This window comes from Ziziphus jujuba, chromosome 6 (genome assembly GCF_031755915.1).
Source record: "Ziziphus jujuba cultivar Dongzao chromosome 6, ASM3175591v1".
Taxonomy (NCBI): domain Eukaryota; kingdom Viridiplantae; phylum Streptophyta; class Magnoliopsida; order Rosales; family Rhamnaceae; genus Ziziphus; species Ziziphus jujuba.
This window is the reverse complement of record NC_083384.1, coordinates 6,223,473-6,240,715: the sequence shown is the minus strand read 5'-3', so window position 1 is coordinate 6,240,715 and position 17,243 is coordinate 6,223,473. Positions and strand designations below refer to the sequence as shown.

At 31.6% G+C, this 17,243-nt stretch overlaps 1 protein-coding gene across 1 annotated transcript; it reads left to right on the top strand.

Annotated features, from left to right (window-relative positions):
* Positions 1-13,218: 13,218 nt before the first annotated feature.
* LOC125420205 (tryptamine 5-hydroxylase) lies at positions 13,219-15,948 on the top strand (the record flags this gene model as incomplete). Its single annotated transcript, XM_060817823.1, is given in 5 exon segments — positions 13,219-13,771; positions 13,774-14,129; positions 14,700-14,818; positions 14,820-15,333; positions 15,784-15,948. Coding segments are annotated over 5 exon segments (1,707 nt in total), but the record flags the coding sequence as incomplete, so codon positions are not given.
* Between the last annotated feature and the right edge of the window lie 1,295 nt (positions 15,949-17,243).

Below are 17,243 nucleotides of genomic sequence, written 5' to 3'. Positions count from 1 at the left end.
TTTTGCTTTTTGAGGCTTTGAAACTCTCAAAACTTTGATGAAAGCTTTGAAGTTGGAATGCTTTATAAGACAATATTGGAGATCGTTTGTTTATACATGTGAAGAACCAAAAAGGCAGCATGATCTAACGTCTGTTTACACAATTGCAATACAAAAAGTCAATTATTTAGTCTTTCTTTTATTCTGAAAAAATGTTCTACTTTTTCAAATTTTATTTAGTAAACGGGCATGATGAATATAAGGTCGTCATATCAAATTTATAGTCATTGACTCTTTTTTTTTGGGGGGGTCTTTGGCCGCTCATTCTCCGAGGATTATAGCATCATTCTTGATTTTTGGCCAAACGAAGTCATTGGGGTTGCAGTTAACCAGCACTTTATTGGTGAATTTGTTAATTTCTAACAAACTTTTTATCCAAAATTCTATAATATGTAGTTTATGAAGCACTTATGCAATAAATACTAAAAAAAATTAAATAGATAATTATTTAAAAATTATTTTTTCCACATCAATCATGAAAATAAAGTTGGGAAAGTACTTCATCCCTTTAAATATTTTTAAAAGGACAAACATTTTAAAATACATATAAATTATTTCTTAAAAAAATTATTCTTAAAATCAAATGTGATTTAGTAAAGTTTCTTTTTACTTCATTTATTTCTTTACTAGACAAAAATATTTTTTTATAATTTACTGAAAAAATTATAAACACTTATATATATATATATATATATATATATTTTAGTTTGTATTCTCTTAAAAAATTTCAGACATTTGCTTTTCAATTCAATTTTTCAATGTGGTTGTGTATAAATATTTATTATCTATTTGGTACCCAATAAATCCATACATACATTAAATATATTATATATGTTCAAGTAAATAAATATTATTTTGATGATTTTATTTATCTCTTCTTAAATAAAAAAAATGAAGATTAAAAATACAACCTTAAATAAGTATATATTTAGTAATAACATTTTATTAATTAAAATTTAATTTATTAATCATATTTAAAATTATAATTGAAATAAGCCGTAATTGTGTTAGATTGGTTGACATGTTTAATTAAACATATTAATTTTGAATTAAACAAGTCAACTAAAAGAAATGATACGTTCAATAATTATGTTGTATGAATTGATTTTGGATTTGAATTTAAATTTGATTTGAATTTAATTATAATAAATCCAAAGCTGATTGAATAATTGTGTTATATGGATTGATCCTGAATTCAATTAAATTTTGGTGAAATCCCCATTCACTTTAATTTAGAGTATATTGTAATTTTTGTAAAAAAAACAATTCTAAGGTTTATATGTACGTGTATATATTAGATTTGTTTTTTCCTTTTTCCTGTTTGGTACAATTGGGCGTGTGTTTTATATGTGCTATAAGAATCATTATTTCTTTGAAGAAAAAAAAAAAAAAAGGAAAAGAAAAGACTTGACAGCTGACAAGGTAGTTAAGAACAAAAACAAAGGAGTCTTTCACAGACCTATAAATCAGGAGTAATTAAGAAAAAGACTTTGAAGAATCAAAAGTTTTTTTTTTAATTATAGATAAATAAAATAAATTTTGGGATAAAATATCCTATATTAAATTTTAAAAATTGATGATTGATAAATTTAAGATGTGCATTGCATTTGGATTTTGAAAAACTTTTTATATTTTTTATAATGACATTTTATGTAATGACTTTTTTTTTTAATATAGATTTTTTTTTTAATTCTTAGTTTTCTATTATTTTCTTGATGTCTTTTCATGAACGACATGTTATTAAAATTGATACGTATGAGGCTGTGAGTCTGAACATGGTTTTGCGAGTAGCAAATGATAAAAGGGAGTACGAAGATTGTCAGGATCTATCTAGAATTCCTCTTCGGAACTCTAGACAAGCCTTGATCCCAGGAAAATACCACCGAACCTTCCAACGGAAAATCCGACAGCACCTCCCCTAAGGGTAGGACTTACCAAAAATTTCCTGCACTGAAAACGCACTTCTATAATCGTCCCCTTATTCCTCCCATATTACTACAATTTGTATCCACAAATTTACAGCACTTCAAATAATAACAGCAGCAACCCAGTGCATAAATAATAACTACATATCCAATACAGTATACAGAGCATTATACAACAAATGTGGAATTAATACCATGATAGATAAGAAGCAATACAAGATAGAGAGGAAAAAGGGAATAAGAAAAAGGGAATAAATACTTCTTGAACTTTCGACAACGAACTGAGACGTTGGGCTTGTCCCGGACAATCAACGTCTCCAACCTGGACCTAGGGGAACGGAATTTAAAAATGTGAGATGCTAATCATCTCAGTGAGTGACCCTAACTACTGAACACTTTTAATATTAATAATATAAAAATAAAGGAATTTAATTAATCAATACCGAACAATTACATAAATAAATAAATAAACATTTAAAGGTAATACTTTCTCTCAAAACCCTCACTATTCACTCCGTTGGAAATGTTCCCCTTTTAAAACATTTTCACAAAACCCGATATTCATACCTCCCGAAAACCAAGGGATCAAATAATTTAATAAACAACAAATAAATAAATAAATATCCCAAATATAAATAAAATGCAATAAATTATAATAAATAATTTTTGTACTCTTTGGGGTTTGAAATTTCTATCCGAAAAATTCTACTTGACGCATCACACCATATACCAATGATGCCCTCCGATACCCAGTGTCCCAAGCACCGACTGGCGGGGAGATTAAAGAGAGAAACTTGCAAACGGCACTTCAGCGTCCCGACAGTACTGCTGCTGAAACCGTCATCCCGGCCAAAGAGGGGGGGCGGCTATGTGCACTATATCAAACCTGTCTGCCCACGGTCCAATGGCAACTTACGGGAGACATAATACTTGCGCGCTAAACCACATATATACCAGAACACCAATACTGTATGAGTGCGTCTAAAAATAATTATTAAATCAACCGTACCGTTTTCCAAAATTACCGTGGGAAATATACCAATTTCAAATTTATCATCCCACATTTCTTTTTAACAACCCGGTACGAAAACATCGATAACAGTAAAACAACAATTTTTCTCATAATACAAGGTTCGACAAATAAAATACCAAGGGCATAATTATAAAAATTAAACCATCACTTTAAGCAAATATTTTCACAAAATATTCAAACCAATTATGCTCAAAAATAATATAAAATCCAGACACAATTAATTGCTGAAAATACTTGCTCATGTGTAATAAATACCATTTAATCACAATAAAATAATAATCGGGAATTGCTTAATGACCCAAAATTCCGTTTAGCATCAATGGGTAAATATATATATAAAATAATATTTTTTCCCGACTATATTTAAATTCCATCACATGAGCATAATTTCAGATACCAATTTAACAGCAATTAAATATAATTAATTATTCCAAAATATTTATTAAAGGTGGGTCACTCACCTGGAGCACGCAATTAAACTATGATCCACCATGGGATCAATTACACGACTCACCCATGCTCCTAGAACACAATTCACACACAGTCAAATAAATTAATATTTTATTCGGATAAATAATACCCGGTATCCGGGGATCAAACACAAACGTTAACCAAAATGGTTGAATAATATACCGAATCGAAGCTCGTGGAACGAGGATCGCATTACCGGTCTCCATCGACCCCAATTCCGCCGGAGGTGGCCGGAATCTGGCCGGAAAGCTTTGGCCGATTTTGATTCCTTCGCATCTCACAAACCGCTTCGAATTTTGGAGATTGGAGGCCATATTTGGACTCAGAGGACCCAAAATAGGGGGAGAGGGGTGGCAATTTGGACTGGGCTGGCCGGAATACGGCGGAATCGTCGGAAAAAATTCAACCCGCCGCCGCAACTTCGCCGGCCCGATCTGGGCTCGTCGTCGGCCGGCCGGTCTCAAAATTTGGCTGGTGAGCTCGTCGGCGTGTGGTCTTGGACGGTGGCTGGCGGGTGTGGGCAATGGGTGGCCGGAAAAGATAAACACGGGAGAGAGAGAGAGACGGCCGGTGGGAAGAAAATGAAGGAGAAGGAAGAAGAAGGAGGAGGAAGAAGAAGAAGAAAGAAAAAGAATTCCTCCCGTGTCCCTGCCCCTTTTTCCCCACGTGGGGAGAAGAAAAGAAAAAGAAAAAGGAAAATAAAATAAAATAAAACAATTAAATAATAATAAAAATAATATTATATAAAATAATAATAAAATAATATGATATTAAACACGGTTGACATGTAGCATCTCACCATGGTGATACATGGTCATATTTATTAGGTCACACGTGGCACATCATTATACGTTTAAAAAATAATATTAAAATAATACAGTATTTGAAAAACTCTACAGGTCAATAACTTTCAAACCACATATCCAAATCAGACGTGCCACTAGTCTACGGATTCATATTGACGAGCACTTTACAACCATGCATGAGTCAAAGCTCAACTTTGCATTAATAAAAAGTCAACTCTGGCACCCTTGGACAATTTGGACCTCAACTTGTTTTGCTCATAACTTTCAAACCGTAGCTCCGTTTTCAACAGCCTACCAGTCTACGAACTCGTGCCAACGTGTACTTCGTAACGGTACCTCAGTCAACCTAGAATTGCAACCAGAACAAAAAGTCAACTTTTAACCCTTTCGGTCAACGGTCAAAGTCAAAGTCAACGATCAACGGTCAAAGTTAGAAAATTTCCGTTGTACTTTGGGACGGGATGTTACAAAGATTATATATTTATAGTTTATAGGATTGTTAAAAATGATTAGAAATATACTAAGTCAAATAGTTTCTGAATTGATAAATTTAGAATTTTTTTTTTCTTTCAATGAAAAAAAAAAAAAAACTAATCAATAGATATTGAGTGAAAATTATGATTTTATCCAGACGTTGGTGGTGCTTTAAACTTCCACGCTCTTATCCCTTAATCAAAATCTAAAATATTTTACCAATCTATATTACCACTTTGTTTTGGGGTTCAAAACCAGATAAGGTTTTGATAAGATTTCTTTTTATTTTTTATTTTTTTGGGCAAAGATTTTCATAAGATTCTGTATTTCAAACAAACATGGCTGCTAGAAATAAGTATTAAAAAGAAATAAAAAAAAACAACAAATAAATAATAATAATAAAAAATCATACGAGAAAGAGACATCCTAATTAAATTAGCATAGAATATAATAATAATAATAATAATAATAATAATAATAATAATAATAATACTTGCATGATCAAAAGAATAATTTCAATGCTCGAACATATTTTATCTATGTCTATATATATATATATATATAAATAAATTTATATATAAATATATATGAGATAATGGATTTCAACTATAAAAATTAAAAAAATTTAAATAACTTGTAAAACACGTGATTTGTTAAAAATATAATAATAATATTTGCGTAAGTTGCAGGTTTCATTTTTTTGTTTTTTATGTTTTTTAGAATGGACGGATGGGTTACTGTTAACAATTGACGTTTAAGCTTTTCACCTTAAAAAATGATGTTTAAGTCTTTGTATAATATTTATTAAAAAAAAAAAGAAAAAAAGAAAAAAAATCTTTGTATAATAAGCAATCAAGATAAAAATGATGTTCAAGTATTTCTTATTTCTTTTTTATTTTGTGATCGTTGCTTGTTCTTCTTGTACTATTTTTCATTGTTCTGGATGTTGTCCCCTTGCATAACTGGACGAAAATTTTTAAATGAAAAGACAAATTGTCCTCATTACCTTGGAGAAAGAGTTGATTTCTACTAACCTGATAATATTTACCACTAAAATAAAACTGGAAAAGTACTTTATCCTTTCAAATATTTTTAAAAGGACAAACATTTTAAAATACATATAAATTATTTTAAAAAAATTTTATTCTTAAATCAAATGTCATTTGCTAAAGTTTCTTTTCACTTCATTTATTTCTTTATTGGAAAAAAAAATAATTTTTATAATTTATTGGAATAAATTATAAACACCTTGATATTTAATTCTCTTAAAAAATTTCAAATATTATTTGGATGATTTTATTTTTTCTGCTTAAATAAAAGAATGAAAATTAAGAATACACCTTAAATAAGTATATATGTATTTAGTAATAACATTTTATTAATTAAAATTTGATTTAGTAATCTTATTTAAAATTATAATTTAAATAGGCCATAATCGTATTAATGGTTGATACATTAAATTAAACATGTTAATTTTTAATTAAATAAGTCAACTGTTATATGAATTGATTAGGGATTTGACTCCAAATTTGATTTAAATTCAATCATACTAAATTCAAAACCGCTAAACAAATCTGAATTCGATTAAATTTGGGTGAAATCTCATCCACTTTAATTTAGGATATATTATAATTTTTGTAAAAATAAAAAAAAGAAAAAAATCTAAGGTTTATATGTATGTGTGTATATAGGCTTTTTTCTGTTTTGGTACAATAGGGCGTATGTTTGTATGTGATATAAGAATCATTATTTATTTTAACCAAAAAAATAAAAATAAAAAAGAAAAGAAAAGCCTTGACAGCTGGCATGGTAGTTAAAAACAAAAACAAAGTTATCTTTCACAGACCCATAAATCAGAAGTAATTTAAGCAGAAGACTTTGAAAAATCAAAAGTCTTTTTTTAATTATAAATAAATAAAAAAAATTTGGGATAAAAATCCTATATTAAATTTAAAAAATTGATGATTAAAAAATTTAAGATGTGCAATGCATACGGACTTTGGAAAACTTTTTAAGTTTTTTACAATGACTTTTTTTCATATACAATTTTTATTTTTTATTTTTTATTCTTTGTTTCGTATTATTTTCCTAATGTCTTTTTCGTGGATGATATGTTATTGAAAGAGACAAAATAAATGTGCATTAGAGGAATCAATTGACACATATGAGGTTGTGAGTTCGAACGTGGTAAACTTTATTTGTGTTTTATAATGCATATCATTTTGCGAATAACAAATGATAAAGGGGAATATATATGATGGTTATATATTTTTAGTTTAGACTTCCATAGGATTGTAAAAAATGATTAGAAATATGCTAATCCAAATAGTTTCTAAATTGGTAAATCTCATTAAAAGGTTTACTTTTCTTTTCTTTCAAGGAAAAAAAAAAAAAAGTAATCAACTGATATTGAGTGAAAATTATGATTTTATCCAAACATTGTTGATCAAAATCTAAAATATTTTATCAATATATACGTTAGCACTTCTTTTTGGTTCAAAACCAGGTAAGATTCTGATAAGATTTTTTCTTTTTTGGGCAAAGTTTTCATAAGATTCTATATTTCAGACAAACATGCCAGCTAGAAATAAATATTGAAGAGAATAAAAAAAAAAACAACAAATAAATAATAATAATATAATAATAATAATAATAAAGGATACTTGCCCTAGCTGCAAGTTTTTTTTTTTTTCTTTTTTTTTAAAGAATGGACGTTTTGAAGTTAACAATTGAAATTTAAGCTTTTCACCTTAGAAAATGACGTTTAAATCTTTGTATGATATATAAAAAATTAAAAAAAAAAAGACGAGACGATTTGGATGCAACAACGAGACGATATGGCCTTCAATTTCTAAAATTCGAAGTGGTTTGTGAGATGCGAAGGAATCAAGACCGGCCGAAACTTTCCGGCCAAATTCCGGCCACCTCCGGTGGAATTGGGGTCGATGGAGACCGGTAATGCGATCCTCGTTCCACGAGCTTCGATTCGGTATATTATTCGACCATTTTGGTTAACGTTTGTGTTTGACCCCCTGGTACCGGGTATTATTTATCCGAATAAAATATTAATTTATTTGACTATGTGTAAATTGTGTTCTAGGAGCACGGGTGAGTCGTGGAATTGATCCCATGGTGGATCATGGGTTAATTGCGTACTCCAGGTGAGTGACCCACCTTCGAAAATATTTTTGGGATAATTAATTATATTTATGTGGTATTAGATTGATATCTGGAAATTATGCTCATGTGGTAGAATTTAAATATAATCGGGAAAAATATTATTGGTGCTAAATGGAATTTAAATATAATCGGGAAATTATGCTCATGTGCTAAATGGAATTTTTGGGTTATTAAGAAATCCCCGATTTTTATTATTGTGATTAAATGGTATTTATTACACATGAGCAAGTATTTTCAGTAATTTGTTGTGTTTGGATTTTATATTATTTTTGGGCATAATTGGTTTGAATATTTTAAGAAAATTATTTGTTCAAATTGGTGGTTTAATTTTCATAATTATGCCCGTGGTATATTATTTGTTGAACCGCGTGTTGCGAGAAATTATTTTTATTTGTTATCGATGTTTTCGTACTGGTTTGTTGAATGAAAATATGTGGGATGGTAAGTGTGAAAATTTGGTATATTTCCCACGGTAATTTTGGAAAACGGTACAGTTGATTTAAAAATTATTTTAGACGCATTCACACAGTATTGGTGTTCTAGTATATATGTGGTTTAGCGCGCAAGTATTATGTCTCTCGTGAGTTGCCATTGGACCATAAGCAGGCAAGTTTGATATAGTGCACATAGCCACCCCCCTCCTTAGCCGGGATGGTGGTTTCAACAGCGGTATTGTCGGGACGCCGAAGTACCATTTGCAAGTTTCTCTCTTTAATTTCCCCACCAGTCGGTGCTCGGGACGCTGGGTATCAGAGGGCATAACTGGTATATGGTATGGTGCGTCAAGTATAATTTTTTGGATAGAAATTTCAAACCCCAAAGAGTACAAAAATTATTTATTATAATTTATTACATTTTATTTATATTTGAGGTATTTATTTATTTATCCGTTGTTTATTAAATTAATTGATCTCTTGGTTTTCGGAAAGTACGAATAGCGGGTTTTGCGAAAATGTTTTAAAATGGGAACATTTCCAACAGACTGAATAGTGAGGGTTTTGAGAGAAATTATTATCTCAATTGTTTATTTATTTATTTATTTAATTGTTCGGTATTGATTAATTAAATTCTTTTATTTGGTATATTATTAATATTAAAGGTGTTCAGTAGATAGGGTCACTCACTGAGATGATTAGCATCTCACGTTTTTAAATTCCATTCCCCTAGATCCAGGTTGGGAGACGTTGATCGTCCGGGGCGAGCCCGACGTCTCAGTTCGTTGCCGAAAGTCCAAGAAGTATTTCTTTCCTTTTTCCTCTCCATCCTGTATTACTTCTTATCTGTCATTGTATAAATTCCACATTTATCTATATAATGCTCTGTATACTGTATTGGACGTGTAGTTATTATTTATGCACTGAGTTGCTGTTATTTTTGAAGTGCTGAAATTTGTGGAATCAATTTGTAGTAACGTGGGAGGAATAAGGGGATGTTTATAGAAGTGTGTTTTCAGTACAGAAAAAATTTGGTGAATCCTACCCTTAGAGGAGGTGCTGCCGGATTTTCCGTTGGAATGTTCGATGGTATTTCTCTGGGATCAGGGCTTGTTTAGGGTTCCGAGAAGGAATTCTGGACGGGTCCTGACATCTCTAATCAATTCTCTTAAATTGATAAGCTTCACTAATTTCAGTATAAATCTACAAATTATAGAAAGATCAAGGTATGCAATTATATATATAAAAGATCGAAAAATACATTTATATTCAGCATATCATTTAAATTAATATGATTTAAAACTAAAAACTCATATTGGAAAATAAAATAAAATAAAAAATTTAAATATTTACCAAATCACAATACGGATTTTTAAAAATTAGATTCACTAAGGCAGTCGTTGTCATTGTATGGATTGTACCAAGACAACATCCAGTCAGAAGCATCTCCATTTCTCATCCTCACCATGATATATGGTAACTGCAATGGATCTAGCATATCGAGACTCCTGGACGTGAAGAAGTGCACCCCATTGACCACTTTCGAGCAGCAACGGGTATGGACAATCCCCAGTATGCCCTTCCCAATAGTGGGACCCAACAAATGTTAATCTGTTTCCAGTTGTGTTGTAGATGAAGAAAAGGGTGGAGATTAGCGGAGCACCATATATATATATATATATATATATTTTTTTTTTGTTTTTTCCAAGCCCTCAACAAATTTCTGAGCCTTCTCATCCGTGTTGTCTGCACTGCATCTTTCATCATCAGGGCCTCATAAGCTCTGTCTACCGCCGTTATGACTACCTTATCTTGATATTGCCGGCATCGCCTTTAATGTTTGGTTCCTAATGAGGTTGCCGAACACGTTCAACCATTTTTTTTTCCCCCGAGTTTTGAGAAAATCCAAAAAGTTTGAAAGTTATAATTTTTATCAAAGTTAATGGGGAAATATGCTTTGTCAATGGAAATCATTTGTAGTGTTTATATACATGCACATTATATATGGCACGGGCATATATACATGCACATTATTTTTCCTTTATATATATATATATATATATATAAATATATCCTCTTTCCTCACGCATGGTAGTTATTCCATGATGATGGCAGCCTTCCACTTGTCTAGTTTAGCCTTGTCACTTATCTTCATGACTTCACCACCTGTTTGCCCATATAATAATGCCAACTACTTTCCCTCTTTCAAGTACAATATAATATAGACCTTGATTCCATATACTGCCCCTCTTTCACCTTTATTTCATATATTCTGATTACATGGAGACTTTTTGGTGATACTAACCTGTCTATTCATTTTTTTCTTTCCATATTTGGCCTCCGTTGTCATATTGTGCATGCTGTCCCCACGAATGACAAGTCTTTTTTTTTTTTTTTTGATAAAGGCATTGGGGTTGCAGTCAACCTGCACTTTTATTGGTGAATTTGCTAATTTCTAACAAATTTTCTATTTAAAATTTCATAATATATAGTTTATGACCACATATGCAATGAATACTAAAAAAACACCTAAATAGTACTTTTATATGTATTTTTTAAATAAAATAAGTATTTTTTTTCTTAATAATTATTTAAAATTTATTTTCTCCATATAAAATCATGAAAATTAAATTGGGAAAGTACTTTATCTTTTCAAATATTTTTAAAAAGATAAACATTTTAAAATACATATAAATTATTTTTAAAAAATTTATTCTTAAAATCAAATGTATTTAGCAAAGTTTCTTTTTGCTTCATTTATTTCTTTATTAACAAAATATTATTTATAATTTATTGGAATAAATTATAAACACTTATACTTTTTTAGTTTATATTCTTTTAAAAATTTCGAACATTTGGTTTTCAATTCAATTTTTAAATATGGTTCTGTATATATATTATGTATTTGGTGCCCAATAAATCCATACATACATTAAATATATTATATATGTTCAGGTAAATAAATATTTTTTTTGATGATTTTATTTATATATTCTTAAATAAAAGAATGAAAATTAAAAATACAATCTAAAATAAGTATGTATTTAGTAATAACATTTTATTAATTATAATTTGATTTATTAATCATATTTAAATTATTATTTAAGTAGGCTATAATCGTGTTAGATTGATTGGCAATTTAATTAAACATGTTAATTTTTAATTAAACAAGTCCACTCAAAAAATGATATGTTCAATAATCATGTTATATAAATTGATTCTGGATTTTACGCCAAATATGATTTGAATCCAATTATAATATATTCAAAGTCGCTAAACAAATCTTGAATTAATTCGGTTAAATTTGGGTAAAATCCTCATCCACTTTAATTGAGAATACATTGTAATTTTTTTTTAAAAAAAAAAAAAAGAAGGAAAAATTCTTATAGAATATGATATAATTTTTGTAAAAAAAAAAAAAAAGAAAAAAGAAAAAAAAAAAAAGGGAAAATGCTAAGGTTTATATGTATGTGTATATATTTGTTCCCGCCCCCCCCCCCCCCCCCCCCCCCCCCCCCCCCCCCCGTTTTGTCCAGTAGGACGTGTGTTTATATGTGCTATAAGAATCATTATTTCTTTTAAGATAAAAAAAAAAGGGAATAAAAAAAGAAAAAGAAAAGAAAATAGTCTTTCACACACCTATATATCAGAAGTAATTAAGAAGAAGTCTTTGAAGAATTAAAAGTCTATTTTTTAATTATAAATAAATAAAATTAAATTTTGAGATAAAAAAAATCCTATACTAAATTTAAAAAATTGATGACTAATAAATTTAGGATGTGGATTTCATTTGGATTTTGAGAAACCTTTTAAATTTTTTATAATGATTTTTTTTGTTATATAGACTTTTTTTATGCTTACTTTCGTATTATTTTTCTGAGTTCTTTTTATGAATGGCATGTTATAGAAAGAGACAAATTAAATGTGCATTAGAGTAATAAATTAATACATACGAGGCTGTGAGTTTGATTGTGGCAAGCTCTATTTGTGTTTTATGGTGCATCCATTATGCGAACAGCAAATGGTAAAGGAGGCTGAAAAAGTTATAAATTTTTAGTTTAGACTTTCATAGGGTTGTAAAAAATGATTGGAAATATACTAACTTAAAATAGTTTCTGGACTGATAAATCGTATCAGAAAGTTTGTTTTTCTTTTAGTGCAAAAAAAAAAAAAAAAGGAAAAAAAAAAGGAGTAATCAATTGATATTGAGGCTAAATTATGATTTTATCCAGACGTTGGTAGTACATTTAACTTCCACGCTCTCATCCCTTGATCAAAATCCAAAATATTTTATCAATCCATACGTTAGCACTTCTTTTTGGTTCAAAACCAGGTAAGATTCTGATACGATTTTTTCTCTTTTTGGGCAAAATTTTTCATAAGATTCTATATTTCAGACAAACATACCAGCTAGAAATAAGTATTAAAGAGAAATAAAAAAAAAGCAACAAATAAATAATAATAATAAAACAAAGGAGACAGAGACATCGTAATAAATATATATACTTGCCCACGTTGCAGTTTTTTTTTTAAATTTTTTTTTACAATGCACGGTTTGCAGTTAACAATTGACTTTTAAGTTTTTCACATTAAAAAATGACGTGTAAGTTTTTGCATAATATTTATAACAAGAAAAAAGAGAAAATTCTTTGTATAATAACGAATCGATATAAAGGGTACATTTATATTTAACACTAAATTTATTTATTTGCTTATTAGAATAAATAAATGGAAAGACAATTTGCACATTTCTAACTTCAGCTATCTGCTTGCTATGTTATGTATATGTATTCCACAATCATGGAAGAAAACAAACAGATCATAACAGCAGAACCAGACAGTTAAAGTTTTAAACAAATGGACCATTTTGGTCTCCAGTCTTTCAGTCTCTCTTACTCTTGGCCTCCTTCCTCTTCTGCATCTTTCGGCTCCGAAAATGGAGTAGTAGTACAGGTCACTCACCGTCACAGTCATGTCCGTTGCCACCCTCACCAACAGCTGCCTTGCCAATTATCGGTCACCTTCATCTCCTCACAGACATGCCCCACATAACCTTCGCACGACCGGCCCACAAACTCGGGCCCATCATTTACCTCCAACTAGGCCAAGTCCCAACCGTCATAATCTCGTCCTCTCGACTGGCTCGTCTGGCCCTCAAAACCCACGCCCAGGGCTTCGGAACCCGCCCACAGTTGATCTCAGCTTAGTACCTATCCATTGGTTGTTCCAACGTCTTCTTTTCCCCAACCGGTCCCTACTGGCGCCAAGCACGCAAAATCTGCGTCACCGAGTTGCTGAGCTTGAAACGGATCAACTCGTTCCAACTCGTCAGGGAAGAGGAGGTGAACAGGATGTTGGATTGGATCCGGAATCAGTCCGGGTCGAGGCTCAACATGATCAAGGCGTTCTTCACCTTATGAATGATACACTATGCCGCGCGGCGTTCGGGAAGAGGGTCGGGAATAATCGTGATCTGCTGGATGTAATAACGGAGACTAATGTTTTGCTTTCTGGGTTTTGCGTAGGAGATTTTTTCCCCGAGTGGAAGTGGGTTAACTCGGTGAGTGGGAGGTTGGAAAAGAAGTTGAACGATTTGAGAAAAATATGCGATGGAATAATCAATGAGCGTTTACAAAATAATGAATTAAAAACAACAACGGGAAATAGTGGGGAAGATTTTTTGGACGTTCTACTTCGGTTGCAGCAACGAGACGATTTGGAGGTGCCCATTACAGATGAAAATATCAAAGCTTTGGTTATGGATCGTGTCTTTTTATGGATGGTGTCTTTTTCTCTCTCTGTACTTTTTTGTTTTTTTTTTTTGTTTTTATCATTTACCACAATTTTTTAGCTTGCGTTTCTTGAATTCACAATTTCATATGAAGGGCATATGAACTGAGTAAGTAGCCTGTCTCTATACTTAAAAAGTGAATTAGATTTTTTATGTTAAAACCTAATTAAAAGGATATAGCCAAATAAGATATGGATTCTATTCGTGATAAGTACCATTTTTCATCAACTTTAATATATGTAATTTCTCAAACCTTCATTGTTCTGTTCTCAAAATTAAAGTACACAGCGTGTAATAAGATTGGATCGCTTCCCACCCAGCAAACCTATCATGATGATTGTCACCCAACATACAATTGCAGGCCTAATTAACCTACACAGCCGATTTTTATTGCGTGGTTAATTATTTGTTAAAATACATTTTGATAGTTTTACTTAGCTTATTAATTAATTTCCATTACTTAGATTCTTTTTATTTCCCCAAATTAATATAAAAATTAACTTCTAACGTCGATCTTTTGATAATATTTGATTTTATTACGTACAGGACATGTTCGAAGGAGGCACGGATACAACATCTGCCATCCTAGAGTGGACAATGATAGAGTTGGTGAGGCACCCAAGAGTGATGAAGAAAGCACAAGAAGAGGTTCGGAAAGTCGCATCGGAGATTGCACGAGACCCATCTTGAGCATCTTCATTACATGAAAGCTGTGGTGAAGGAGACATCGAGATTGCACCCACCAACACCTCTACTGGCTCCTCGAGAATCCATGGACAAATGCATTCTCGATGGCTTCGAAATACCTGCTAAAACTCGGGTTGTGATAAACGCTTTTGCCATCGGAAGGGATCCAAAGTCATGGGAGGATTCTCTAGTTTATAATCCCGAGAGGTTTATTGATGATGAGGATAATAAGAATGGTAGTGTTGTAGATATTGATCTTGTCAAGGATCAATAATTCAAGTTTGTACCATTTGGAGGTTGCCCTGGTTTTGCATTTGGATTAGCAACCATAGAGATTGCACTTGCTCGTCTCTTTTACCATTTCGATTGGGAATTGCCTCTAGAAGTACTTGAGCCTCATGATGTTGACCTCGATGAGATTTTTGGGCTTGCCTCCAGAAAGAGGTCTCTTGTTCTTGTCCCGAAAACCAATAAAGATTTCCCAGTCGACGTCGTTTCTTTTTTATTAATTAGCTATTGTTTGTTTTGTTGTTCAATTCCACAAGCACCGTTTCATTTAGCCCAAAGTGTAGTCGTTTTGATTAGTTTTGTTTTGTGTCTGTTGTTTAAAGGCCGGTTGTCCTTGATGTAAATGGCTAGTATATAAGCCATGGTCGTCTTCTCCACTCTCGTCCTCCTCCCCAGACCACAGGAAGATAGATGTTTTGTATTCTCTATCATTTCTGATTGTATTTTCATTGCAAATAAGAGAAACATGTATCCATTGGGTTATTATTATTATTTTTTTGGTTATTCAGTTTTCCGTTAACTCATATATTACTTCGGATATTTGTCCATCTAGCTCGAGTCCATGTGTATCATTCTGCACTATATTATACATAAAATGCTATGCTACTTTTGAATATAATTATGTGTTCTACATTCTAATATTCTTCTCTTGTAGGTAAGAAAATGGGTTCCAATTGAAAGCTACAGAGTTGAGTGCATGTCGATATTAGGACTTCTCATGGATAATGATGCACCACTGTTGTCTGAAGAAGGTCCTATATATGGTAAATCTTTTGCATCATTTGAGTTTTTTGACTTATCTGCTTCCTTTTTTGTTTGAAATATTATAATCCAGATTTAGATGCTATCAAACAATGCTTGTGAATTAGCTTTATATGTCTGTACATATAAGCATTTTTTATCATCAAACCATCTAAATCCTATGCTCTTGTCTCCAATAATATAATATTTTTATGGAGTTTGATCCTCCGTCTTGTCTTTCTCTTGCAGATAAGAAAATGGGTTTCCAATTGAGAGATACGGAATTAAGCGTATGTCGATATTAGGACTTCTTTGTTGTCTGGAGAGGTCCTATATATGGTGTGTCTTTTGCAATTTGCATCATTTAAGTTTTTTGACTTATCTATTTTGCTTTTTGGTTGAACTAGTATAATCCAGATTTAGATGCTATCAAACAAATGCTTGTGAATTAGGTCTATAGGTCTGTACGTACAAGCATTGTCTGTCAAGACCCGTCCAAAATTCTTCACCGGAATCCTAGACAAGCCCTGATCCCAGGGAAATCCTACCGGACCCTCCAATAGAAAATCTGGCAGAACCTCCCCTAAGGGTTGGACTTACCACAAATTTCTTGCACTGAAAACACACTTCTATATTCATCCCCTTATTTCTCCCACATTACTACAAGTTGATTCCACAAATTTACAGCACTCCAAATGAATAACAGTAATTCAGTGCATAATTAATACATAAATGTCCGAGATAGTATACAGAGCTTCATGAAGTACTATTAAGCATAGAATACAACAAGGATGAAAGAAATATTACAATTGAAATAAATGAAGACAAAGGTAACTTCTCGAACTGAGACAGCGACGGGGATTAGGTTCACTCCGGAAGAACGTCTACCACCCATTGCACCTAAGGGAACGGAATTTAAAAATATGATGTCAGGACCCGTCCAGAATTCCTTCCCCGGAACCCTAGACAAGCTCTGATCCCAGGGAAATGCCACCGAACCTTCCAACGGAAAATCCGGCAGCATCTCCCTTAAGGGTAGGACTTACCAAAAAATTACCTGCACTGAAAACACACTTCTAAATTCATTCCCTTATTCCTCCCACAATACTACAAATTGATTCCACAAAGTTACAGCACTTCACAACAATAACAGCAACCCAGTGCATAATTAAAACATAAGTGTCCATAATAGTATACAGAGCTTCATGAAGTGCTATTCAATAGAAAATACAACAAAGATGAAAGAAATAATACAACTGAAATGAAGGAGTACAAAGGTACTTCTCGAACTACGATAGCGGCGGAGAATTGGTTCGCTCCGGAAGAACGTCTACCACCCCTTGCACCTAAGGGAACGGAATTTAAAAACGTGAG